The sequence below is a fragment of the Pristiophorus japonicus genome, chromosome 21, assembly GCF_044704955.1.
Source record: "Pristiophorus japonicus isolate sPriJap1 chromosome 21, sPriJap1.hap1, whole genome shotgun sequence".
Lineage (NCBI taxonomy): Eukaryota > Metazoa > Chordata > Chondrichthyes > Pristiophoridae > Pristiophorus > Pristiophorus japonicus.
In genome coordinates this window covers 70,217,948-70,243,150 of record NC_091997.1, presented here as the reverse complement: position 1 = coordinate 70,243,150, position 25,203 = coordinate 70,217,948, and the positions used below count along the sequence as shown (strand labels likewise).

Here is a 25,203-nt window from a genome sequence, read left to right as displayed (position 1 = left end):
ATGGCGTCACCACGTGGGTGGCATTAGACGGGGCAGCATTATCACTTGGCGCCTCTACCAAAGAGCTGACTGAATTTCTCCCGCGCCGTGGACGCCACTTAACACCGATGGTAGGCCTTTGCCGCCCATTAGCCGCCTAGCACCGATGCTAACGGGCGGTGTTATAAACGGGAATTCCGACCCCTAAATACTTGTCCGGGACCTCTGTTATATTCATATATTCAACCCAGTTTGGTGAATCAGCTACTGAATCCAGGTAGCCCTTATTGCCATGTGCTTTCTGTCCATTTGCAGGGAAAAGATCGGCTACCACAACAGTGTAAACATTATTAATCCTGAGGATGCGGCAATCTTGTTTAAAGCTGAGGGCATTTTTCCAGAGAGGTTGAAGGTGAGGCCATGGATGGCTTACAGGGACCACAGAAAAGAAAAATATGGAGTCCTGTTGAAGTAAGTTTGAATTTATGTCAAACTAATCACTTTAGTTTCTGACTGCAGAGATGCTGTATTTTTAAGTATAAATCAACACCACAATTTGCATATATATATATAAGTATCTTCAAAAGCAAGAATGCAAAAGTATTGTTTTAGGTGGCTTTTGAAGGCGAGGAAAGATGTAGCAAGCAAAGCGGCATAGGTGGAATGCCAAGAGGGGATAAGTAAAGGAGGCTGGGATGGGAAGAGCAGATATTTAAATTTAAGACAGAGATAGACAGTTTCTTAACAGATAAGGGGTTATGGGGAGCGGGCAGGGAAGTGGACCTGGGTCCTTGATCGGATCAACCACGATCGTATTAAATGCCGGAGCAGGCTCAAGTGGCCGTATGGCCTACTCCTGCTCCTATTTCTTATGTTCTTATGTTCTTATATTCAGGTACAGGAACATAGGGCTGAATAAGATTGCAGAGGTAGAAAGGTCGAGGCCAGGAAGGAAGAGGACAAGGATTGTGAACTTGATGCATAGGCAGATTGGAAGTCAGAGAGTATTGACAAACCTCGGAGAATAGGATGTGGGCAATGGAATTTTTGGATGAGTTACGGTTTGTAGAGTGTAGAACTCAGGGCGTCAGCAAAGAGAAGCATTAGAGTAGCAGAAAGAAAGACTTGCATTTACATTTAGTGCCTTTCACGGCCTCTGGACATCCCAGAGCGATTTACAACCAATGAAGCACTTTTTGAAGTGTAGTCACTGTTGTAATTGTAGGAAATGCGGCAGCCAATGTGCACACAGCAAGCTCCCACAAACAGCAATGTGGTAACGGCCAGGTCATTTGTTTTAGTGATGTTGGTTGAGGGATAAATATTGGCCCCAGGACACTGGGGACAACTCCCCATGCTCTTCTTCGAAATAGTGTCATTGGATCTTTGACGTCCACCTGAGAGCGCAGACGGGGGCCGCGATTTAGCATCTCATCCGGCATTGTAAATGGAGATGGAAATATATAGCTGGAAGTCTTTGGAGTACATGGAAGCCGACTGCATGTTTTCTGATGATATCAAAGTGGAGAAGAGTGGGAAACAAATAGGGAATGGTCTTATGAGCATGGGAGGAGAAACTGGTGGAGTGTAAGAACATAAGAAATAGGAGCAGGAGTCGGCCATTTGGCCCCTCGAGCCTGCTCCGCCATTCAATAAGATCATGGCTGATCTGATTGTGGCCTCAAGTCCACTTTCCTGCCCGCTCCCCATAACCCTTGACTCTCTTATCGCTCAAAAATCTGTCTAAAGCAGTGTTGTTTTTCCCAATCTGTTCTCTGGATATAGGCAGTATTGCCAAGGTTGCAGTTACTGCCTATCCCTAGTTGCTCTGAAAAAGTGGCAGTGGATCATCTTGAACTGCTAATGTAGTACAGCGACTTTGTTACATCAAGTAAGGTTGAAACCATGAGAAAGTAGTGCCATAGAGGCTTACTGTGAAGAGGGAGGCATTGGAGAAGGATGGAGTGGTCATCTATGTTGAAAACATCAGAGCGGTCAGGAAGACCAAGAGAGATCTTTGGTCACAGCTGCACAGGATATCATTCGTGATTTTGACCAGGGTACACGCCAGAGTGGAGGGCTCAATTAGACAGGTCTAGGAAGACGGGATTGGAGTTGCAAGACAACAATGTGTTCCAGGCCTTGAGAGAGAAAGGGAGAGATGGAGTTGGAATGGTGGTTGGAGAGAGTGAGGGATCGAGGAGTTATTTTGAGGGAGGTGGTGATAATAGTGGTTTCAAAGAGATAGAGAGCGTGCTGGAGGATAGAGGCCATGATTATCAGTGTCGATACTTTTCCAGTGGGATTCCACAGGGCGCAGTACTCGGTCCCTTACTTTTTGTAGTATATATTAATGAGTTAGACTTAAATGTTGTGGGCATGAAAAATAAATTTGCAGGCGATACAATAATTGGCCGTGTGGTTGACAGTGAGGAGGAAAGCTCCAGACTGTGAGAAGATATCGATGAACTGGTGAGCTGGGCAGAAAAGTGGCAAATAGAATTCAATCCGGAAAAGTGTGAGGTAATGCATTTGGGGAAGGGCAACAAGGCAAGGGGATACATAATAAATGGGAGGGTACTGAGCGGTGTGGAGGAACAGAGGGACCTTGGAGTGCGTGTCCACAGATTTATAAAGGTAGCAGGACAGGTCGATAAGGTAGTTAAAAAAGTATGCGGGATGCTTGCCTTTGTTAGCCTAGGCATAGAATACAAGAGCAGGGAAGTTATGCTAGAACTATATACAACATTAGTTAGGCCACAGCTTGAGTGCAGTTCTGGTCACCACATTACAGGTAGGATATGACTGCACTAGAAAGGGTGCAGAGGATTCTTATGAGGATGTTGCCAGGACTGGAAAACTTTAGCTATGAGGAAAGATTGGATAGGCTGGGTTGCTTTCCTTGGAACAGAGGAGGCTGAGGGGAGACTTCACTGAAGTGTGTAAAATTATGAGGGGCTCAGATCCAGTGGATAGGAAGGACCTATTTCTTTTAGCAGAGGGGTCAATAACCAGGGGGCATAGATTTAAAGTCGTTGGTAGAAGGATTAAAGGGGAGATGAGGAAACATTACTTCACCCAGAGGGTGGTGGGGGTCTGGAATTCACGGCCTGAAAGGGTGGTAGAGGCAGAAACCCTCATCACCTTTAAAAAGTACCTGGATGTGCACTTGAAGTGTAGTAATCTACAAGGCTACGGACCGAGAGCTGGAAGGTGGGATTAGGCTGGGTAGCTCTTTTGCGATCGGCACGGACACGATGGGCCGAATGGCCTCCTTCTGGGTCATAATTTTTCTATGATTCTATGATTAACGCACACGTTCTGACAGACTGTTAATAACCTTTCTTGTATTGCGGCTGTTTTACAGAAGTGGGGAAGAATGGAGAAGAGATCGTCTAGTTTTAAATAAAGCACTGATCTCACCCCAAATGATCCAGAAGTTTGTGCCTCTTCTCAACGAAGTGGTGCTGGATTTTGTATCCTTGGCTTCTAAACAGATTGAGAAGAGTGGGAGAGGCAACTGGTCGGCTGATCTCTCAAATTATCTCTTCAAATTTGCATTAGAATGTAAGGATCCAATATTGCTTATTCATTGGGGTTATTCTGTTACATCGTTTCATCTACATATTGTAGTCTTTTGAAAAAGGTTCTTCAAATTAATTTTAAAATATTTTTTTACTTATGTCGGTACAATTTGCTATACTGCAGCTTTCATTTTAAGAGATAAATGGGTGGCTTAACTGCAAATATTCCTTGGTGTTGAGGTTAAACGCTTGGTGCTACATAACACAGTGGCGCAATATGTTGGCACATGTGTGCATTATGTGGTGGTGTGACATCGTGCTGATCCCTTGCTTATGTTCCCAATCTCAGCAACAAATTGGGGTGGAAATTCAGTCGAGCCTCAGTTGCGACATTACTCCGGGCGGAGCGGTAAATTTTCCGGCGGCAAATGGTTTGCGTCTGCCGCCGGAAAACTCATCAGCTGGGCCCCGAGTGTGGGGCAGGGCGCTAAGGGAGGCGTTGTACACTTCTCTCGGGGCGCTAGGCCGGCTGAGCAACTGAAAATCCCGAGCTAAACAGCCGGCCTCGGACTGGCCGAAGAGAGGGCTCGGGGTGGGGAGGGAAATAATCTGGAAAAAAACCCACCAAAAACATTCCCAATAAATAACTCGCACCACCACAACAGAAATCGCAAAATAAAAACAACCGCACTGACCTGAGGTCGCCATTACTTCCCTCACTGTGGCCGCTACAGTTCGGAACGCCCGCTTCCACAGGTGTTCCCACCAGGGGGCGCTACGGGCACTACAGGTCGGGCGCGATCTCAAGTATCGAGCCGATGTCGCAACCAGGGGCATTGCACACCGGCTCGCCCCTCCCGGGCGGTAATGCTCCGCGCCCCCTCGAAACCGCCACCGAAAGTTCTGGCGGGGCGCTGGAAGCTGGCCGTCCGGTCCGAAGAGCTCACCGCCGCCCTCTCCAGGGCGCTAACAGGGGCGGCAGAAGACCAAAATTTCCAGCCCCTTGTATTTATCTCGCAGCTTTAACGTAGTAAAATATCCCAAGGTCATTCACAGGACCATCATGAAACAGAATATTTGGCACCGAGCCACATAAGGAGATATTAGGACAGGAGGTCGGTTTTAAGAAGCATCTTAAAGGAAGAAAGAAAGGTAGAGAGGAGGAGAGGTTTAGGGAGGGAGTTCCAGAGCTGGGGGCCCAGGCAGCTGAAGGCATGGCCACCGATGGTGGAGCGATTATGATCGGAGGCACGCAAGAGGCCAGAATTGGAGGAGCACAGCAATCCCGGAGGGTTGCAGGACTGGAGGAGATTACAGAGATAGGGAGGGGGTGGGGGAGTGGGGAACAAGGCCATGGAGGCATTTGAAAACAACAATAAGAATTTCAAATCTGAGGCGTTGCCGGACCGGGACCCAATGTAAGTCGGCGAGCACAGGGGGTGATGGGTGAGCGGGACTTGGTGCGAGTTAGGACACGGGGCAGTGAGCACAGGGGGTGATGGGTGAGTGGGATTCGGTGCGAGTTAGGACACGGGGCAGTGAGCACAGGGGGTGATGGGTGAGTGGGACTCGGTGCGAGTTAGGACATGGACTGCGAGCACACGGGGTGATGGGTGAGCGGGACTCGGCGCGAGTTAGGACACGGGGCAGCGAGCACAGGGGGTGATGGGTGAGTGGGACTTGGTGCGAGTTAGGACATGGACTGCGAGCACAGGGGGTGATGGGTGAGCGGGACTCGGTGCGAGTTAGGACACGGGGCAGCGAGCACAGGGGGTGAGTGGGACTCGGTGCGAGTTAGGACACGGGGCAGCGAGCACAGGGGGTGATGGGTGAGTGGGACTCGGTGCGAGTTAGGACACGGGGCAGCGAGCACAGGGGGTGATGGCTGAGAGGGACTCGGTGCGAGTTAGGACACGGGGCTGCGAGCACAGGGGGTGATGGATGAGTGGGACTCGGTGCGAGTTAGGACACGGGGCAGCGAGCACAGGGGGTGATGGGTGAGTGGGACTCGATGCGAGTTAGGACACGGGGCAGCGAACACAGGAGGTGATGGGTGAGCGGGACTCGGTGCGAGTTAGGACACGGGGCAGCGAGCACAGGGGGTGATGGGTGAGTGGGACTCGATACGAGTTAGGACACGGGGCAGCGAGCACAGGGGGTGATGGGTGAGCGGGACTCGGTGCGAGTTAGGACACGGGGCAGCGAGCACAGGAGGTGATGGATGAGTGGGACTCAGTGCGAGTTAGGACACGGGGCAGCGAGCACAGGGGATGATGGGTGAGCGGGACTCGATGCGAGTCCGGAGGGTACGGACAGCAGAGTTTTGGATGAGCTCAGATATAACACTGAGGCAAACTGATTTCTTTTTTAGAATCACTGAACTTATGTTCATTTTTGTTTCTTGTTTGGACGTTCTGCTACAGATAGGACTAAGAATGTTGTGTCCATTTTGGGGGGAGGGAGGAATAGGGTATGTTTTTGTATCACATTACAGTGCTTTTAAAGTCACTCCTAATTTGCAGTCAGCACCAGTTTTCTTCCTTGGCGCAGTTCAGCTCTTTACATAAATCACGAATATACTAGTGTTAATATACTGGTGTTAATTCAGCAGCAAAAAGAGTGGCAGTGAAATTGGACATGGCCGGGGACTCAAATCGGGTGATATCACATCGCCCATTACACAACACGCACTATTCAGTTTCATTGACTCCAGTGGAATCGAATATCGGGGCGTGTCGTATAATGGTTGACAAGTATGATTCCGCCTGCTTTGTGTCGCCGTCCAATCTCACCCCCGCAATGTCCTGCCGTAATAAAGTTCGACTTTCTGAGTTTGTGGGCGAGTTAGCCAGGGGAGATATATGTTCAAGAAAAAATCTTTTCAGTATAAACTTGGGGAGACCATGGGGCCGATTTTAACTCGCTGAAATCTGTGTTAACCAGGCAGTAATGGGATTGGTAGACTTACTAGGGAGAGAGGACCTGAGGGAAGGGGTCAGTAGGAATGTGTGTGTGTGCGCGCTAGGTCCATACAGCACAGCCTGGTCTCCAATTGTCTTGGGTCCTCTTGCCATTGGACCAAGACCTTTGTCAAGCCCATGTGGTGGCTGGTGTGCAACGGCCACTCCACGTTAAAAGAATCCAAGCACAGACATCTTCCACCCTTCAATATGAGTTTCGGGACCCGGCCCACATTGGTCTCATCAATCACCTTAAAACTCATTTTGTTGTGGAAGCACATCATCCTTGTCTGGGGGACTGCCTGAGATGAAGAAGGTAGATTAACGTCAAATTAATGGCAACTCTGGGCCACCGTCACTTTTAAAGGTGCGCACCGCTGAGCAGCCGAAACGCCTGCCTCTTTGAGGCACCACGCCCCTTTAAATAAGGCATGAATAGGACCCCAGTTGCTACGTTAGGACAGGACTGGGCGAGAGCATACACTGTGCACCCTATAGCCAAAGAATCCCAGAAAGCTACATCTTAACTTACCTTTGTGGGAACAGGAGGAGCGGGAGGGTCCCTCGCGAACACCACATATCGAAGCTGGGCTCCTGTCGCCTCAGGCCGCTGTCCCCGCCCCCCCACTTTCCCAACCGAGACTACCATTCTCCCCACCCCCCCACTCTACCAACCGAGACCCCTCCCACTCTCCTAACCAAGACCCCTCTTCACTCTTCCAACCGAGACCCCTCCTCACTCTTCCAACCGAGACCCCCTCCTCACTCTCCCAACCGAGACCCCTCCTCACTCTTCCAACCGAGACCCCTCCTCACTCTCCCAACCGAGACCCCTCCTCACTCTTCCAACCGAGACCCCCTCCCCACTCTCCCAACCGAGACCCCTCCCCCACTCTCCCAACCGAGACCCCTCCTCACTCTCCCAACCGAGACCCCCTCCCACTCTCCTAACCGAGACCCCTCCTCACTCTCCCAACCGAGACCCCCTCCCCACTCTCCCAACCGGGACTGAAGCTTGTGTTCAGTACTCGTGTTTATATAATTGTGTGTGAGACTCTGTCCTGTAGAGAATGTCGGCTTGTGTCTTTGTACAGGCTGTGAGACCTGGGCTCTTGATGTGAAATGCAATTAACTGTAAATAAACTGTCCAATATTGGACTGGGTTGTCTCCTTGTAAATTTGAGTGGTTGCTTATCGTCAGATTAACATCTGGTTTATATCAGCCAAGAATTACACTGGGCTGTCCCACTCTCCCAACCAAGACCAACCCCCCCATTCCCACCCCCACCGAAGTACCTTGCTGCTTGCCTGACTACATCCAGGCCGCCCAGTATTGCACCAGCTCGAATCTGGCAAGCTGCATAGGGAAGGCCCAACCGGCACCCTCACAGCACCCGTTCTATGTAAATGAGGCCCGGGCTACATCGACACCACCCACCTATAACTTAAAATCGAACGCTTTGCATTTCCCCCTTATGGGTAACTTTACTGAGGCCAGTTTACATGGGATATTTTTTCCCTCCAATACCTTCATTGGTCAGCGGTTTCTGCACAGATTCATATGGAAATTATTGAAAAATTGTCTAATTTTTTTTGTTGACAGCGGTTTGCAACATATTATATGGAGAACGCCTTGGCTTACTGCAGGGCCACAAAAACACTACATCGCAAAAGTTCATCGATTCAGTTACAGTGATGTTCAAGTCCACATCCCCAATGCTTTATATTCCACCCGGTCTACTGAAATCAGTCAACTCGAGGGTGTGGCAAGATCACGTTGCTGCTTGGGATATCATTTTTGAGCACGGTGAGAAAACCAGAATGAACCTCTGTTAATATGGAAATTATTGATAGTGCCAAGTGTATTCATAAGAACATAAGAAATAGGAGCAGGAGTCGGCCATTTGACCCCTCGAGCCTGCTCTGCCATTTAATAAAATCATGGCTGATCTGATCTTGGGCTCAGCTCCACTTCCCTGCCCGCTCCCCATAACCCTTCACTCTCTTATCACTCAACAATTTGTCTGTCTCCACCTTAAGTATATTCAATGACCCAGCCTCCACAGCTCTCTGGGGCAGAGAATTCCACAGATTTACAACCCTCTGAGAGAAGAAATTCCTCCTCATCTCAGTTCTAAATGGGTGACCTCTTATTTTGAAACTGTGCCCCCTAGTTCTAGATTCCCCCAAGGGGGGGAAACATCCTCTCTGCATCCACCTTGTCAATCCCCCTCATTATCTTATACGTCTCAATAAGATCACCTAATCTCCATTGAATAGAGGCGCAACCTGTTCAACCTTTCTTCATAAGTCAACCCCTTCATCTCGGGAATCAACCGTGTGAACCTTCTCTGAACTGCCTCCAATGCAAGTATATCCCTCCTTAAATAAGGAGACCAAAACTGTACGTAGTACTCCAGGTGTGGCCTCACCAATACCCTGTAGTTGAGGTTGGAGGAGGTGGGGAGGGAGGTTTATGGAGGCGGTTGGTAGTGGAGGAAAGAAGCTGGAGTTATAATAAGAACATAAGAATTAGGAACAGGAGTAGGCCATCTAGCCCCTTGAGCCTGCTCCGCCATTCAACAAGATCATGGCTGATCTGGCCGTGGACTCAGCTCCACTTACCCGCCCGCTCCCCATAACCCTTAATTCCCTTATTGGTTAAAAATCTATCTATCTGTGATTTGAATACATTCAATGAACTAGCCTCAACTGCATCCTTGGGCAGAGAATTCCACAGATTCACAACCCTCTGGGACAAGAAATTCCTTCTCAACTGGGTTTTAAATTAGCTCCCCCGTATTTTGAGGCTGTGCCCCCTAAGTTCTAGTCTCCCCGACCAGTGGAAACAACCTCTCTGCCTCTATCTTGTCTATCCCTTTCATTATTTTAAATGTTTCTATAAGATCACCCCTCATCCTTCTGAACTCCAACGAGTAAAGACCCAATCTACTCAATCTATCATCATAAGGTAACCCCCTCATCTCCGGAATCAGCCTCGTGAATCATCTCTGTACCCCCTCCAAAGCTAGTATATCCTTCCTTAAGTAAGGTGACCAAAACTGCACGCAGTACTCCAGGTGCGGCCTCACCAATACCCTATACAGTTACAGAAGGACCTCCCTGCTTTTGTACTCCATCCCTCTCGCAATGAAGGCCAACATTCCATTCGCCTTCCTGATTACCTGCTGCACCTGCAAACTAACTTTTTGGGATTCATGCACAAGGACCCCCAGGTCCCTCTGCACTGCAGCATGTTGTAATTTCTCCCCATTCAAATAATATTCCCTTTTACTGTTTTTTTTCCCAAGATGGATGACCTCACACTTTCCGACATTGTATTCCATCTGCCAAACCTTAGCCCATTCGCTTAACCTATCTAAATCTCTTTGCAGCCTCTCTGTGTCCTCTACACAACCCGCTTTCCCACTAATCTTTGTGTCATCTGCAAATTTTGTTACACTACACTCTGTCCCCTCTTCCAGGTCATCTATGTATATTGTAAACTGTTGTGGTCCCAGCACCGATCCCTGTGGCACACCACTAACCACCGATTGCCAACCCGAAAAGGTCCCATTTATCCCAACTCTCTGCTTTCTGTTAGCCAGCCAATTCTCTATTCATGCTAATACATTTCCACTGACTCCGCGTACCTTTATCTTCTGCAGTAACCTTTTGTGTGGCACCTTATTAAATGCCTTTTGAAAATCTAAATACCCCACATCCATTGGCACACCTCTATCCACCATGCTCGTTATATCCTCAAAGAATTCCAGTAAATTAGTTAAACATGATTTCCCCTTCATGAATCCATGTTGCGTCTGCTTGATTGCACTATTCCTATCTAGATGTCCCACTATTTCTTCCTTAATGATAGTTTCAAGCATTTTCCCCACTACAGATGTTAAACTAACTGGCCTACAGTTATCTGTCTTTTGTCTGCCCCCTTTTTTTAAACAGAGTCGTTACATTAGCTGCTTTCCAATCCGCTGGTACCTCCCCAGAGTCCAGAGAATTTTGGTAGATTATAACGAATGCATCTGCTATAACTTCCGCCATCTCTTTTAATACCCTGGGATGCATTTCATCAGGACCAGGGGATTTGTCTACCATGAGTCCCATTAGCCTATCCAGCACGACCCCCCTAGTGATAGTGATTGTCTCAAGGTCCTCCCTTCCCACATTCCTGTGACCAGCAATTTCTGGCATGGTTTCTGTGTCTTCCACTGTGAAGACCGAAGCAAAATAATTGTTTAAGGTTTCAGCCATTTCCACATTTCCCATTATTAAATCCCCCTTCTCATCTTCTAAGGGACCAACATTTACTTTAGTCACTCTTTTCCGTTTTATATATCTGTAAAAGCTTTTACTATCCGTTTTTATGTTTTGCGGAAGTTTACCTTCGTAATCTATCTTTCCTTTCTTTATTGCTTTCTTAGTCATTCTTTGCTGTCGTTTAAAATTCTCCCAATCTTCTATTTTCCCACTAACCTTGGCCACCTTATACGCATTGGTTTTTAATTTGATACTTTCCTTTATTTCCTTGGTTATCCACGGCTGGTTATCCCTTCTCTTACTGCCCTTCTTTTTCACTGGAATATATTTTTGTTGAGCACTATGAAAGAGCTCCTTAAAAGTCCTCCACTGTTCCTCAATTGTGCCACCGTTTAGTCTGTGTTTCCAGTCTACTTTAGCCAACTCTGCCCTCATCCCACTGTAGTCCCCTTTGTTTAAGCATAGTACGCTCGTTTGAGACACTACTTCCTCACCCTCAATCTGTATTACAAATTCAACCATACTGTGATCACTCATTCCGAGAGGATCTTTTACGAGGAGATCATTTATTATTCCTGTCTCATTACACAGGACCAGATCTAAGATAGCTTGCTCCCTTGTAGGTTCTGTAACATACTGTTCTAAGAAACAATCCCGTATGTATTCTATGAATTCCTCCTCCAGGCTACCCCGTGCGATTTGATTTGACCAATCGATATGTAGGTTAAAATCCTTTTTCACTTGCCTCCATTATTCCCTTGATTATTGCCCGCCCCACCGTGAAGTTATTATTTGGGGGCCTATAAACTACGCCCACCAGTGACTTTTTCCCCTTACTATCTCTAATCTCCACCCACAATGATTCAACATTTTGTTCATTAGAGCCAATATCGTCTCTCACAACTGCCCTGATATCATCCTTTATTAACAGAGCTACCCCACCTCCTTTCCCTTCTTGTCTATCTTTCCGAATTGTCAGATACCCCTGTATGTTTAATTCCCAGTCTTGGCCACCCTGCAACCACGTTCCTGTAATGGCCACCAAATCATACCCATTTGTAATGATTTGTGCCGTCAACTCATTTACTTTATTTCGAATGCTGCGTGCGTTTAGGTAGAGTGTTTTAATCCTAGTTTTTAAACCATGATTTTTAGTTTTGATCCCTCCTGTAGCCCCTTTACATTCAGTGGCCCTTTTTGTTTTTTGCCTTGGGTTTCTCTGCCCTCCACATTTACTCATCTCCTTTCTGTCTTTTGCTGTTGTCTCCTTTTTGTTTCCCTCTGTCCCCCTGCATTGGTTCCCATCCCCCTGCCATATTAGTTTAACTCCTCCCCAACAGCACTCGCAAACACTCCCCCTAGGACGTTGGTTCCGGTCCTGCCTAGGTGCAGACCGTCCGGTTTGTACTGGTCCCACCTCCCCCAGAACCGGTTCCAATGCCCCAGGAATTTGAATCCCTCCCTGCTGCACCACTGCTCAAGCCACGTATTCATCTGAGCTATCCTGCGATTCCTACTCTGACTAGCACGTGGCACTGGTAGCAATCCTGAGATTACTACTTTTGAGGTCCTACGTTTTAATTTAGCTCCTAGCTCCTTAAATTCGTCTCGTAGGGCCTCATCCCTTTTTTTACCTATAGTTCTCCAGCATCTTGAGGTAATAGATGAGTTCCAGTAGAGGAGATTTGGGCCTGATAGCGCTTGATGTGGTCAAGAATCCGGTGATGGATAGCTATACTCAAATCTGTACCGATTGGGCTTGAGGGAGTGAAGGTGGGGCCCACACCAGAAGGAATGACTAAGATGGGAGCGTTTGTGATACGTTTATTTTAACTTCCGTATCTGAAAGACATCAATTTAAAGTAAGTGGGGGGAGGTTTAGAGGAGATATATGGGGAAATTTCTTTACCCAGAGGGTGGTGGGAGTCTGGAACTCACTGCCTGAAAAGGTGGTAGAGACAGAAACCCTCACCACATTTAAGGGGTGCTTGGATGTGTACTTGGAGTGCTGGGCTACGGAGAAAGTGGGATTAGGCTGGATAGCAGTTTGTCGGCCGGTGCAGACACGATGGGTCGAAATGGTCTCCTTCTGTGCCGTAAATTTCTATGATTCTTTTTTTCGGCCCGCGCATGTCACACATCATACCTCAGCAAAATTTACTTTTGTTTGGAAACACTCTCCAAGATGTCTAACCCTGCTGCTATGTGAGTGGCCCAGGAAGACTCGCTTTCTCTTAGATTCCTGCTCCCTCACTTGGGCGGTGCCTGTGCTATAGTCACTGCTTTCCCCCAGTGTTACGACAGGGCTCAACAACCTACCGTGTGGACATCCATGGCACAAATCTCAATTCAGTTCCCATACAACAGCACGACTCTGGATAAATGCTAAAAACAATTTGCTTTAGGATACAAGGGGGCATTTTTTATTTCAATCCGGTTCAATATAGTTTATCAAGTGGAGAAAAATTATACTGACTGCTGCAAAAAGAAAGTGTGGCATAATTATGCAATGAAAAAGTATTACGTTTGATTAGTGATGGGCGGTGTAGTGTGCTCGCAGGTTTGTAGTGCTGCTGCAGGTTGTAGCCCCTATTCCATTATTTGAAGGGGCTGCTCCTCAAATTCCGGCTGCACTTCAGTCCCACGCTCCTGATCTTTGGGCACCCTGTGCGGAGGGGAGCGGGCAGGTCAGAAGGCCTCCTCGTAGGACTGCTCCTGGGCACGGCCAAGGTGGGCCATCAGCCGGTCCAGGCAGCGGGCGGTCGAGGGGGTCGTTCAGCCCGACTGCCTGCCTCTTTTCCGCGGTTACATCCGAGCCAGGGTGTCCCTGGAGATGGAGCACACGGTGTCCACCGGTACGCTCGCAGCCTTCCGCGAGAGGTAGACGCCGGAGGGACTGGAGTGCATCATCACCCCCGGCAACTAATTTTAATTTGATTTTATATGTCTAAAGTTTCATTTGTTTCATTGCTGGGTTTTAGTGCCCCTCCCCCCCCCTTTTAGCCAGGGGGCACTTGTATAATTTGTTTTTCGGTGCCCTCAAAAAAAAAACAAATGGGCACTTGTTTGAAAGTGTTTGGAGTGTCCCTCAGATCAAGGGGCACTTGATTTAATGTTTATTTTTGTTCACAACAAAAGAGTTGTAGAGCTGCAGCAGGTTGCAGCCCCTGTTCCACTATTTGAAGGGGCTGCTCCTCGATTTCAGGTTGCACTTCAGTCCCACACTCTGATCTTCGAGCACCGGGTGCAGAGGGGAGCGGCCAGGTCGGACGGCCTCTTCATAGGACTGCTCCTTTGCCTGGCCAAGGGGGCCATCAGCCAATCCAGGCAGCGGGCAGACGATGGAGTCGTTCAGACCAACTGCCTGCCTCTCTTCCGCGGTGGACAGACCACCAAACAGTAGTAGGGAGGTTGGGGATGGCATCAAACAGGAAATTAGGGATGCGTGCAATAAGGGTACAGCAGTTATCATGGATGACTTTAATCTACATATAGATTGGGTTAACCAAACTGGTAGCAATACGGTAGAGGAGGATTTCCTGGAGTGTATAAGGGATGGTTTTCTCGACCAATATGTCGAGGAACCAACTAGACAGCTGGCCATCCTAGATTGGGTCTTGTGTAATGAGAGTCGATTAATTAGCAATCATGTTGTGCGAGGCCCCTTGGGGAAGAGTGACCATAATATGGTAGAATTCTTCATTAAGATGGAGAGTGACACAGTTAATTCAGAGATTAAGGTCCTGAACTTAAAGAAAGGTAACTTCGATGGTATGAGACGTGAATTGGCTAGGATAGACTAGCAAATTATACTTAAAGGGTTGACGGTGGATAGGCAATGGCAGACATTTAAAGATCACATGGATGAACTTCAACAATTGTACATTCCAGTCTGGCGTAAAAATAAAACAGGGAAGGTGGCTCACCGTGGCTAACAAAGGAAATTAGGGATAGTGTTAAATCCAAGGAAGAGGTATATAAATTGGCTAGAAAAAGCAGCAAACCTGAGGACTGGGAGAAATTTAGAATTCAGCAGAGGAGGACAAAGGGTTTAATTAGGAGTGGGAAAATAGAGTATGAGAGGAAGCTTGCAGGGAACATAAAAACTGACTGAAAAAGCTTCTATAGATATGTGAAGAGAAAAAGATTAGTGCAGTTAGAATCAGGTGAATTTATAATGGGGAGCAAAGAAATGGCAGACCAATTGAACAAATACTTTGTTTCTGTCTTCACGAAGGAAGACACAAATAACCTTCCGGAAATACTAGGGGACCACGGGTCTAGCAAGAAGGAGGAACTGAAGGAAATCCTTATTAGTCAGGAAATTGTGTTAGGGAAATTGATGGGATTGAAGGTCAATAAATCCCCAGGGCCTGATAGTCTGCATCCCAGAGTACTTAAGAAAGTGTCCCTAGAAATAGTGGATGCATTGGTGGTCATTTTCCAACATTCTATAGACTCTGGATCAGTTCCTATGGATTGGAGGGTGGCTAATGTAACCCCACTTTTTAAAAAAAGGAGGGAGAGAGAAAACAGGGAATTATAGACCGGTTAGCCTGACATCGATAGTGGGGAAAATGTTGGAATCAATTATTAAAGATGTAATAGCAGTGCATTTGGAAAGCAGTGACAGGATCGGTCCAAGTCAGCATGGATTTATGAAAGGGAAATCATGCTTGACAAATCTTCTAGAATATTTTGAGGATGTAACTAGTAAAGTGGACAAGGGAGAACCAGTGGGTGTGGTGTATTTGGACTTTCCAAAGGCTTTTGACAAGGTCCCACACAAGAGGTAAGTGTGAAAAATTAAAGCACATGGTATTGGGGGTAATGTATTGACACTGATAAAGAACTGGTTGGCAGACAGGAAGCAAAGAGTAGGAATAAACAGGTCCTTTTCAGAATGGCAGGCAGTGACTAGTGGGGTACCGCAAGGTTCAGTGCTGGGACCCCAGCTATTTACAATATACATTAATGATTTAGACGAAAGAATTGAATGTAATATCTCCAAGTTTGCAGATGACACTAAGCTGGGTGGCAGTGTGAGTTGTGAGGAGGATGCTAAGAGGCTGCAGGGTGACTTGGACAGGTTAGGTAAGTGGGCAAATGCATGGCAGATGCAGTATAATGTAGATAAATGTGAGGTTATCCACTTTGGTGGCAAAAACAGGAAGGCAGAATATTATCTGAATGGTGACAGATTAGGAAAAGGGGAGGTGCAACGAGACCTGGGTGTCATGGTATATCAGTCATTGAAAGTTGGCATGCAGGTACAGCAGGCGGTGAAGAAGGCAAATGGCACGTTGGCCTTCATAGCGAGAGGATTTGAGTATAGGAGCAGGGAGGTCTTACTGCAGTTGTACAGGGCCTTGGTGAGTCCACACCTGGAATATTATGTACAGTTTTGGTCTCCTAATCTGAGGAAGGACATTCTTGCTATTGAGGGAGTGCAGCAGGTTCACCAAACTGATTCCCGGGATGGCAGGACTGACATATGAAGAAAGACTGGATCGACTAGGCTTATACTCACTGGAATTTAGAAGAATGAGAGGGGATCTCATAGAAACATATAAAATTCTGATGGGATTGGACAGGTTAGATGCAGGAAGAATGTTCCCGATGTTGGGGAAGTCCAGAACCAGGGGTCACAGTCTAAGGATAAGGGATAAGCCATTTAGGACCGAGATAAGGAGAAACTTCTTCACTCAGAGAATTGTGAACCTGTGGAATTCTCTACCACAGAAAGTTGTTGAGGCCAGTTCGTTAGGTATATTCAAAAGGGAGTTAGATGTGGCCCTTACGGCTAAAGAGATCAAGGGTTATGGAGAGAAAGCAGGAATGGGGTTCTGAAGTTGCATGATCATATTGAATGGTGGTGCAGGCTTGAAGGGTCGAATGGCCTACTCCTGCACCTATTTTCTATGTTTCTATGTTTCTTTGTTACATTCATGCCCGGGTGTCCCTGAAGATGGAGCACGCAGTGTCCATCGATACGCTCGCGGCCTTCCACGAAAGGTGGGCACGAGAGGGACTGGAGTGTGTCATTTCAACAGGGAACAAAATTTAAATTTAAATTGATTTGTCAAGGTTCCCTTTAATGTTTATTAGTTAATGTATGGATTTTTGTGCCCTTACAAAAGGGGGCTCTTGAATTAAAGGTACAGTTAAAATAGTTGTAGAGCTGTTGCATTGTGAGTGGCTTAGCCAGTCACGTGATGTTCACAAGACTCAATAAAACCCCAGTCAGTTTTGTCTATGTCATTCACGATGAGGTATGCAGTTGTGAGCCTAGTGGATGAACTGGTGATGCGTAGTGTGATTGTTCAACCTTTGCGAATAAGCCAATTAGTTCTTCATAGCAATGTGTTGCTATGAATTCTTAAGCAAAGATCCCATGAAGCAAATGCATTACAGTTGGATTGCTAATTGATAGAAAAATTCTTGTCTGCCAATTAAATAGTTGTGCTTTGATAACATACTTTCTATTTTCATTCACAGCAAACCACTGCATACAGAAAACATACAAGCAGTTCCACCTGGGGCTCAAAAGTAAGACAGAGTATTCTGGGATTCTTGCAGACCTATTGTTACAAGACATGCTACCCCTAGATGACATCAAAGCTAGCATCACAGAGCTGATGGCAGGCGGAGTTGACACAGTAAGACAAAATTGCTTGATCACCTGACAGCGAATCATGATGCTGATAGGGTGAGACGAAGAGAAGTGGGAGGAGGCTCGCGTGGAACATAAACGTCGGCACGGACAAGTTGGGCTGAATGGCCTGTTTCATAGAAACATAGAAACATAGAAAATAGGTGCAGGAGCAGGCCATTCAGCCCTTCTAGCCTGCACCGCCATTCAATGAGTTCATGGCTGAACATGAAACTTCAGTACCCACTTCCTGCTTTCACGCCATACCCCTTGATCCCCCGAGTAGTAAGGACTTCATCTAACTCCTTTTTGAATATATTTAGTGAATTGGCCTCAACTACTTCCTGTGGTAGAGAATTCCACAGGTTCACCACTCTCTGGGTGAAGAAGTTTCTCCTTATCTCGGTCCTAAATGGCTTACCCCTTATCCTTAGACTGTGACCCCTGGTTCTGGACTTCCCCAACATTGGGAACATTCTTCCTGCATCCAACCTGTCCAAACCCGTCAGAATTTTAAACGTTTCTATGAGGTCCCCTCTCACTCTTCTGAACTCCAGTGAATACAAGCCCAGTTGATCCAGTCTTTCTTGATGGGTCAGTCCCACCATCCCGGGAATCAGTCTGGTGAATCTTCGCTGCACTCCCTCAATAGCAAGAATGTCCTTCCTCAAGTTAGGAGACCAAAACTGTACACAATACTCCAGATGTGGCCTCACCAAGGCCCTGTACAACTGTAGCAACACCTCCCTGCCCCTGTACTCAAATCCCCTCGCTTGAAGGCCAACATGCCATTTGCTTTCTTAACCGCCTGCTGTACCTGCATGCCAACCTTCAATGACTGATGTACCATGACACCCAGGTCTCGTTGCACCTTCCCTTTTCCTAATCTGTCACCATTCAGATAATAGTCTGTCTCTCTGTTTTTACCACCAAAGTGGATAACCTCACATTTATCCACATTATACTTCATCTGCCACGCATTTGCCCACTCACCTAACCTATCCAAGTCACTCTGTAGCCTCATAGCATCCTCCTCGCAGCTCACACTGCCACCCAACTTAGTGTTCTCCCCACTGTTAAATGAGACCTCATCTGGGTTAGCAAAATTGATACTGTTCCTTTAAATTCACAAAGTGTGCAAGATTTCATCCTTCTTCCATCATCCTAAAATCTGTCGCGGTGCCATGGTATTGGGAATGATTTAGAAAGCAGTCAAAGTATGATGAGAGGAAAAAAAGCACGGGAGCTATGAAAGATTTTGAGCGAAAACCCAAGAACAAATTTCTCAGCGAATCAGAAGTCCGGTGAATGGATAACGGAGAAAGGGTAGCTAGACATACATTGCCCTCAACATACGTACAACATTCACAAAGCTAGCAACTGATGTGTCCACCGTTGGATCTCTGAGTTATGGTCCAAATACAACTGTTGCGCGTCGGCTAACCTTGTCCTTCATGTTTATTTTGGATTCATTGGAAATGGTCCCGCTTGTAGGCTTGTCTCAAAACTGCAGAGGAGGGTGTTTTGGTGGGTGGCATGGATTGCAGTGGTTTCACTGAGCGCTTGGGGTTTTTTGAGGAAGGGAGGGTGTGGCATAAAAGTGTATCTCTAGATGCAATGTTTAATCTTACATTACCCACATTATTGGCTGGTCAACTCGAATGGAAAGTTAAGGGTGTTGGGTGATTCAAATGCAGTTGTTGGCCCAGACCTTGCTTGGGCGTGGGTGCCCAGTCAGGCAAGGTTCAACTTCCCACCTCGCGCCCCGCTGGCAGGGCTTTTACCATCGCCATTGGGGAGAAGAACATTACCCTGTAATTTGATGGAGGTGCGAGCTGATAATAGGGCATCTGGCACCTTGGTGAGCAATCCGTGATCAATACGATTCAATGATTGAGAAACAGAGGAATGACAGAGAAGGAATTGGGGTCGCATCAGCTGCAGAAAGAGCGATTTTAACCCGACTCGCTCAGCAGAAACCTGGCAGGGCGGCCAGTTAAAATCGCCTCGGTGCTCACCTGTCCGAAAGCCGCCATGATCGCAACATCTGCAATTTTAACCCGCTCTCCTGACCGGGCAGCAAGGTCACACACCCGGAGCCAATGGGGTCCTTCTTTACATAGGCATATCGCAGCCCGATGACATCATCGAGACCCAACCTGCGATTTTAACTCAGGCCTGAGCGGGGAATCCCCCTGGAGTTAAAATCACGGCCTTAGAGTGGGAAAAAAAAGATTGTATTAAGAGAGAGAGACTAAAGAGACAGTAAGAATAAGCATTTGAAATGTAAAGTAATCTCCAACAATTGAGTAGAAGTGGATTTCAAGTGTGCTAAATGTGGACAAACACAAATGTAGCATATATAATATAACACAAACGCAAAATACTGCGGATGCTGGAATCTGAAATAGAAACAGAAAATACTGGAAATCTCAGCGGGTCAGGCAGCATCTGTGGAGAGAGAAACAGAGTTAACGTTTCAGGTCTGTGACCCTTCGTCAGTTCTGGCAAAAGTTCGATAGGGGGAGGGGAGGATAGAACAAAAGGGAAGGTCTGTGATAGGGTGGAAGGCAGGAGAGATTAGAGAGACAAAAGGGATGATGGGCCAAAGTGAGATGGCAACGGCTCAAGTTAGGAAACATAAGATGAGTCTAGATAGGGTGCGAATGGTGGGACGCAGAGAGGGAAAAAAAGGGGGCTTGTTAAAAAAAAAAACATAGCATATATATATATATATATATATATGTGCATCCATCTTCAAACTGTATCAATATAATTTTTTAAAAAATATCTGCCATATTCTTGTAATTTTATTTTTCGCATGATACAGACTTCTATGACCCTACAATGGATAATGTATGAACTTGCCAAATACCCCAGTGTACAGGACAATTTACGCAGGGAGATCATAGAAGCCAAGCAAAGAACAGGCGGGGATCCATTACAGATGTTGAAATCAGTGCCACTACTCCGAGCCGCATTGAAGGAAACCCTGAGGTAAGGAATATCATGCAGGTATGAAAAGCAACAGACCTGTACCTCTCGATTTTTTAAGGCATTTCCGATGACCGACGGGGTACTAAGTATACCAGCATCCTCTTCAGCAGAATAACAGGCGATTGTGGTTCAACCACACCCCACCACCCCGCTGCCCCACGGCCTTCCCCCCCCCCCCCCCACTGTGTCTGAAACCCACTCTGTGTTTAAGTCGACCCTTACACCGTTTCAGCTGGACAATGCTGATACAAGAAGGTAAGGGGAAAAATGCAAAAAAAACACCATCCAGGGTAGATTAGACTATGGGGGTGAAATTCGTTAGTTGACGCCACTCGTTGCGGCCGGAGACAGACGGCTAACGGGTGGCTAAGTCCTTACCGTTGGTGGCGACCATGTTCCTGGGCTGACTGGAAATTTAGTTAGGCGGTGCGCTGCGCGCTCGGCCGCCACCCACGTGGTGATGTCATCGAGCGTTCAACGCCCCCTTGCCGCCGCGACTCCGAGATTCAGTGAGCGCGGTGGCCTTACCGGCCGGCGTCCGTGCAGCCGGGGAAAGGTGGTGGGACATCGGAAGTCCCGGGGCAGGAGCGTCCAGGGAGCACGGTAAGTGGTTATGTTCATTTTATTTTGCATTTAGGTATTAATGGGACCAGTGGGGAAGGTGTGGGTGTGGTGAGGGAAAGTGTCAGAAAGCATTTTTATTTTCAATTTATTTTTTAAATCGCAGCCTACCGTGGGGAAATTCGGTCAGCGTCCTGACATTCCGCTCCATTTTATTTTCCAAGTTCTATTCTCAGCCTCCCAAAATCAGCTTTTCTCCCATCCAATATCCTGGTTTTCATCATACTTATGCCCTTCTCATTTAACATCTTAATGCGTATTATATTATGATCACTATTGCCGAGACCTTCCCCTATTTTTACTTCTCTTATCTGCTCTGGTATTTTGCAGGCTGTACTGCACATTAGGCCGCGTACAAAACAAATATGGCGGCAGTGGCGCCAAGGTTGGGGGGGGGGGGCGTTGCACGCTCGTTGACGTTACCATGTGGGCGCCGTTTGAGGGAGCACCGTCACCTCTTGGTGCCTCCACCAATGCCCAACTCAATCCCTACGGAGGCGTGGACGCCACTCACCGCCGACGGTCAGCCTTTGCCGCCCATTAGCCGCCCATCGCCGGCGTTAATGGGCGGCATTAACAAGCGAACTTCGGCCGCATAGAATCATAGGACAGAAGGAGGCCATTTGGGCCATCGTGCCTGTGCCTGCTCCTTGAAAGCTTTAATCCATTACATTTTGGTCACTTTGGTTATTGTCTGAATGCTTTCCGCCTCCCACCTTTGTACATTACCTCTTACTAAAGCAACTTACTTATATTTACAGGCTTCACCCAGTAGCTGTAACGTTACAGCGATATACAAATGAAGACATTGTGTTGCGAAATTATCACATTCCAGTTGGGGTAAGATATCGACAATCAAGTACTTTACCTACCACAGTGGTTCCCAGAAGCAAAAAGATAGGTTGTATTCCGCTGTCCCATTCATCTCCCTCCAAAACACTTCCCCCATTTTTATTCCCCTTTCGCCCCTTCTGCATAGCAACAATGATCGCATGTCAAAGTCATCCAAGTGGCCATTCTTCGTGTGTGAACCCAGATACGAACAATGATGGACAGGTAAAGACCATTTGGTCCATCCAGCCTGTTTCACACAATGGCAACCTCTTGTGGATCACAACACATACACCCCACCCCACCCTAAACCATGTGATCTCCTGGGAGATTCAAAAAAAGCGATTAAAAAACCCAGGCCAATTTGAGAAAAAAATTGGGTTCACAGGCCCAACAACAGTCTATTACTCAGTCTTATTAATAATGAGAACATAAGAAATAGGAGCAGGAGTAGGCCATCTGGCCCCTGAAGCATGCTCCGCCATTCAATAAGATCATGGCTGATCTGATCTTAGCCTCAACGCCACTTCCCTGCCCTCTCCCCATAACCCTCGACTCGCTTATCAATCAAAAATCTGTCTATCTCCACCTTAAATATATTCAATGACCCAGCCTCCACAGCTCCCTGGGGTAGAGAATTCCAAAGATTCACGACCCTCTGAGAGAAGAAATTCCTCCTCATTTTAAATGGGCGACCCCTTATTCTGAGTCTATGTCCCCTAGTTCTAGATTCCCCCAGGAGAGGAGACATCCTCTCTGCATCTACCCTGCCAAGTCCCGTCAGAATCTTATATGTTTCAATAAGATCACCTCTCAGTCTTCTAAACTCCAATGAGTACAGGCCCAACCTGCTCATCCTTTCTTCATAAGACAACCCTTTCATCTCAGGAATCAACCTCGTGAACCTTCTCTGAACTGCCCCCAGTGCATGTATAATCCCTCCTTAAATAATGAGAGATGCAATTAGCCAAAACTGGATTCCCAATTAGCCCCATGTGCCTGTTGAACGACTATGTTGGACAACACTGATTTGAATCAAACATGGTGCTCGATTTCTTTCTCCCATAGACCTTAGTGCAGGTGGGATTGTACGCGATGGGAAGAAGCCCGGAGATATTCTGCAAGCCAGAAAGGTTTGACCCGGAAAGGTGGCTGAACCAGGGAAGTAACTACTTCAAAAATCTGGGCTTTGGGTTCGGGCCGCGGCAGTGTATTGGCCGCAGGATCGCAGAGACAGAAATGCTGCTGTTTCTAATTCACGTAAGTCTAATGCATACTAGCTTTATGCCAGAAGTTGCTAAACGACACAAATTTAACAACTTTGTCCTTGAGGATTACTCAACCTTTTTAATCAGGTTACTACATTTTGAAGAATCCATTAAAAAAAAACATTTAAAACAAAAACAAACACTTGCATTTGTATAGCGCCTTTAAAGTAGTAAAATGTCCCTAGGCTCCTCACAGGAGTGTTATTACACAAACTTTGACACCGAGCCGCCTATTAGGGAAGATGACCAAAAGCTTGGCCAAAGAGGTAGGTTTTAAGGAGCGTCGTAAAGGAGGAAAGAGAGGCGGAGAGGTTTGGGGAGGGAGTTCCAGAGCTTGGGGCCCAGGCAGCCGAAGACACGGCCGCCAATGCCAGAACGATTAAAATCAGAAATGCTCAAGAGGCCAGAATTAGAGGAGCAGAGATATCTCAGGGGGATGTGGGGCTGGAGAAGATTACCGAGATTTAATACCTTCCCACTTTTCGGCAATGTGTGTGCAAGGGTTTTATAAATACCTCCAATAAAAACTTAAAAACACTTCTCTCAAATAAAATCCCTTTGGCATCTGTCGCTGATTGTGAGATTGCGGGGGGAAGATAATACACTGGTCCTGAGTAATGGCCAAAGCAGCAGTGGGAGGTGGGATGGGCCGAACAGCATCGTCTCCTGCTGTTTATTTAACATTCTGCTTTTCATGTTACAACTGAGTCTTTGTTGAATTGAAATGCTGCAATACCTGACTCTATGCCTGTCGTCCTGTTTCCTCTCTAGGTAATCCAGAACTTTAAAATCGAAACAAGTCGGCTGGTTGAAGTGAGAACGACCTTCGACCTCATCCTTATCCCAGAGAACCCCATCACATTAATTTTAAAGTCCATTTAATGAAGACAAAAAAAAAAAGGATACGTTTGTGGAGGAACATAAGAACATAATTGGAGCAGGAATAGGCCATACGGCCCCTCGAGCCTGCTCCGCCAATCAATGAGATCATGGCTGATCTGATCTTGGCCTCAACTCCACTTCCCTGCCCGCTCCCCATCACCCTCGACTCCATTATCATTCAAAAATCTGTCTACCTCCACCTTAAATATATTCAATGACCCAGCCTCCTTAGCTCTCTGGGGCAGAGAATTACACAGATTCACAACCCTCTGAGAGAAGAAATTCCTCCTCATCTCCATTTTAAGTGGGCGGCCCCTTATTCTGAAACAATGGCCCCTAGTTCTAGATTACCCCAGAGGAAGGCATTTGAGGTTCCTTTCATCATTTCAACGGGCTATCTCGATAAGTATAAATCCTCAGTGATCAGTAATGGGCTATCGACCTCCCCCACTGCTTGATTTATATCCATACACCCGGTGATAACTGCCAGATTCAAATGTTTCAGTGGTGCGGAGCCAAGCTGAGCATGAAAAACCAGTTCAAGCAGCAAGCAAGAGCCAGCTTACACTAGGGAAATTATTTCATTGCCGATTCCCCCGCTGTATCCCCCACCCCCTCCCCAGAATGCTGTTTGATCTTTAGGGTGAAGTATGTCCTTTTGATGCGATGTGTAATAAAATCATGCACTCATCCTTTATGAACAGGTTTATGATTTTGCGGCAGGCAGCACACCTTAACTCCTAGTCGGAAGCTAGGAGCAAACAGAACTATCGTAAAGATGACAAAGTATTTTATATATTGCATATATTTGTTTTCACTCAGCCTGTGCTATCATATATTTATGTTAAAATCAGGAAGCAGCTTAGTATTTCTGCTACCTCCAGTAGTAAACACTATAGAGAGCCAACATCTCTTATTATGATGAACAGAATTTGTTTTTAAGTGGATAAAGAGTACCGTATTGACAAACATAAACACCTACAAGCTGCACCCCCCCCAAACTAAAACCAGGTAAAACCAGGTCAACTTAAACTGGTTTTCTCTTCTTTTATGAGAAAAAAAACTAGTGCAGCTTATGTGTGAGTTAATATGCTAAGGGGTAGAAATTGGGTATGGCCCGCTTTCAGGCGGTGATGGTGTCGAGACGCTACTTTTAGCGCCAGGCGATATCTACCGCCTCAAATTGGGATATTCGGTTGTTTCACCACAAGAGG

The 25,203-nt window shown here is 46.8% G+C and overlaps 1 protein-coding gene across 1 annotated transcript in view; it reads left to right on the top strand.

Moving 5' to 3' along the window:
• Nucleotides 1-24,686, top strand: part of LOC139234096 (cholesterol side-chain cleavage enzyme, mitochondrial-like) — a 33,615-nt gene extending 8,929 nt beyond the window's left edge. Inside the window, exons 2-9 of the mRNA XM_070865024.1 lie at nucleotides 295-450; nucleotides 3,347-3,546; nucleotides 8,067-8,270; nucleotides 17,237-17,397; nucleotides 20,221-20,387; nucleotides 21,770-21,848; nucleotides 22,908-23,099; nucleotides 23,879-24,686. Coding sequence (XP_070721125.1) covers nucleotides 295-450; nucleotides 3,347-3,546; nucleotides 8,067-8,270; nucleotides 17,237-17,397; nucleotides 20,221-20,387; nucleotides 21,770-21,848; nucleotides 22,908-23,099; nucleotides 23,879-23,989 — 1,270 coding nt within the window. The 3' untranslated portion in view covers nucleotides 23,990-24,686. The remainder of the gene's footprint in view (nucleotides 1-294; nucleotides 451-3,346; nucleotides 3,547-8,066; nucleotides 8,271-17,236; nucleotides 17,398-20,220; nucleotides 20,388-21,769; nucleotides 21,849-22,907; nucleotides 23,100-23,878) is intronic.
• The last annotated feature ends 517 nt before the right edge of the window (nucleotides 24,687-25,203 follow it).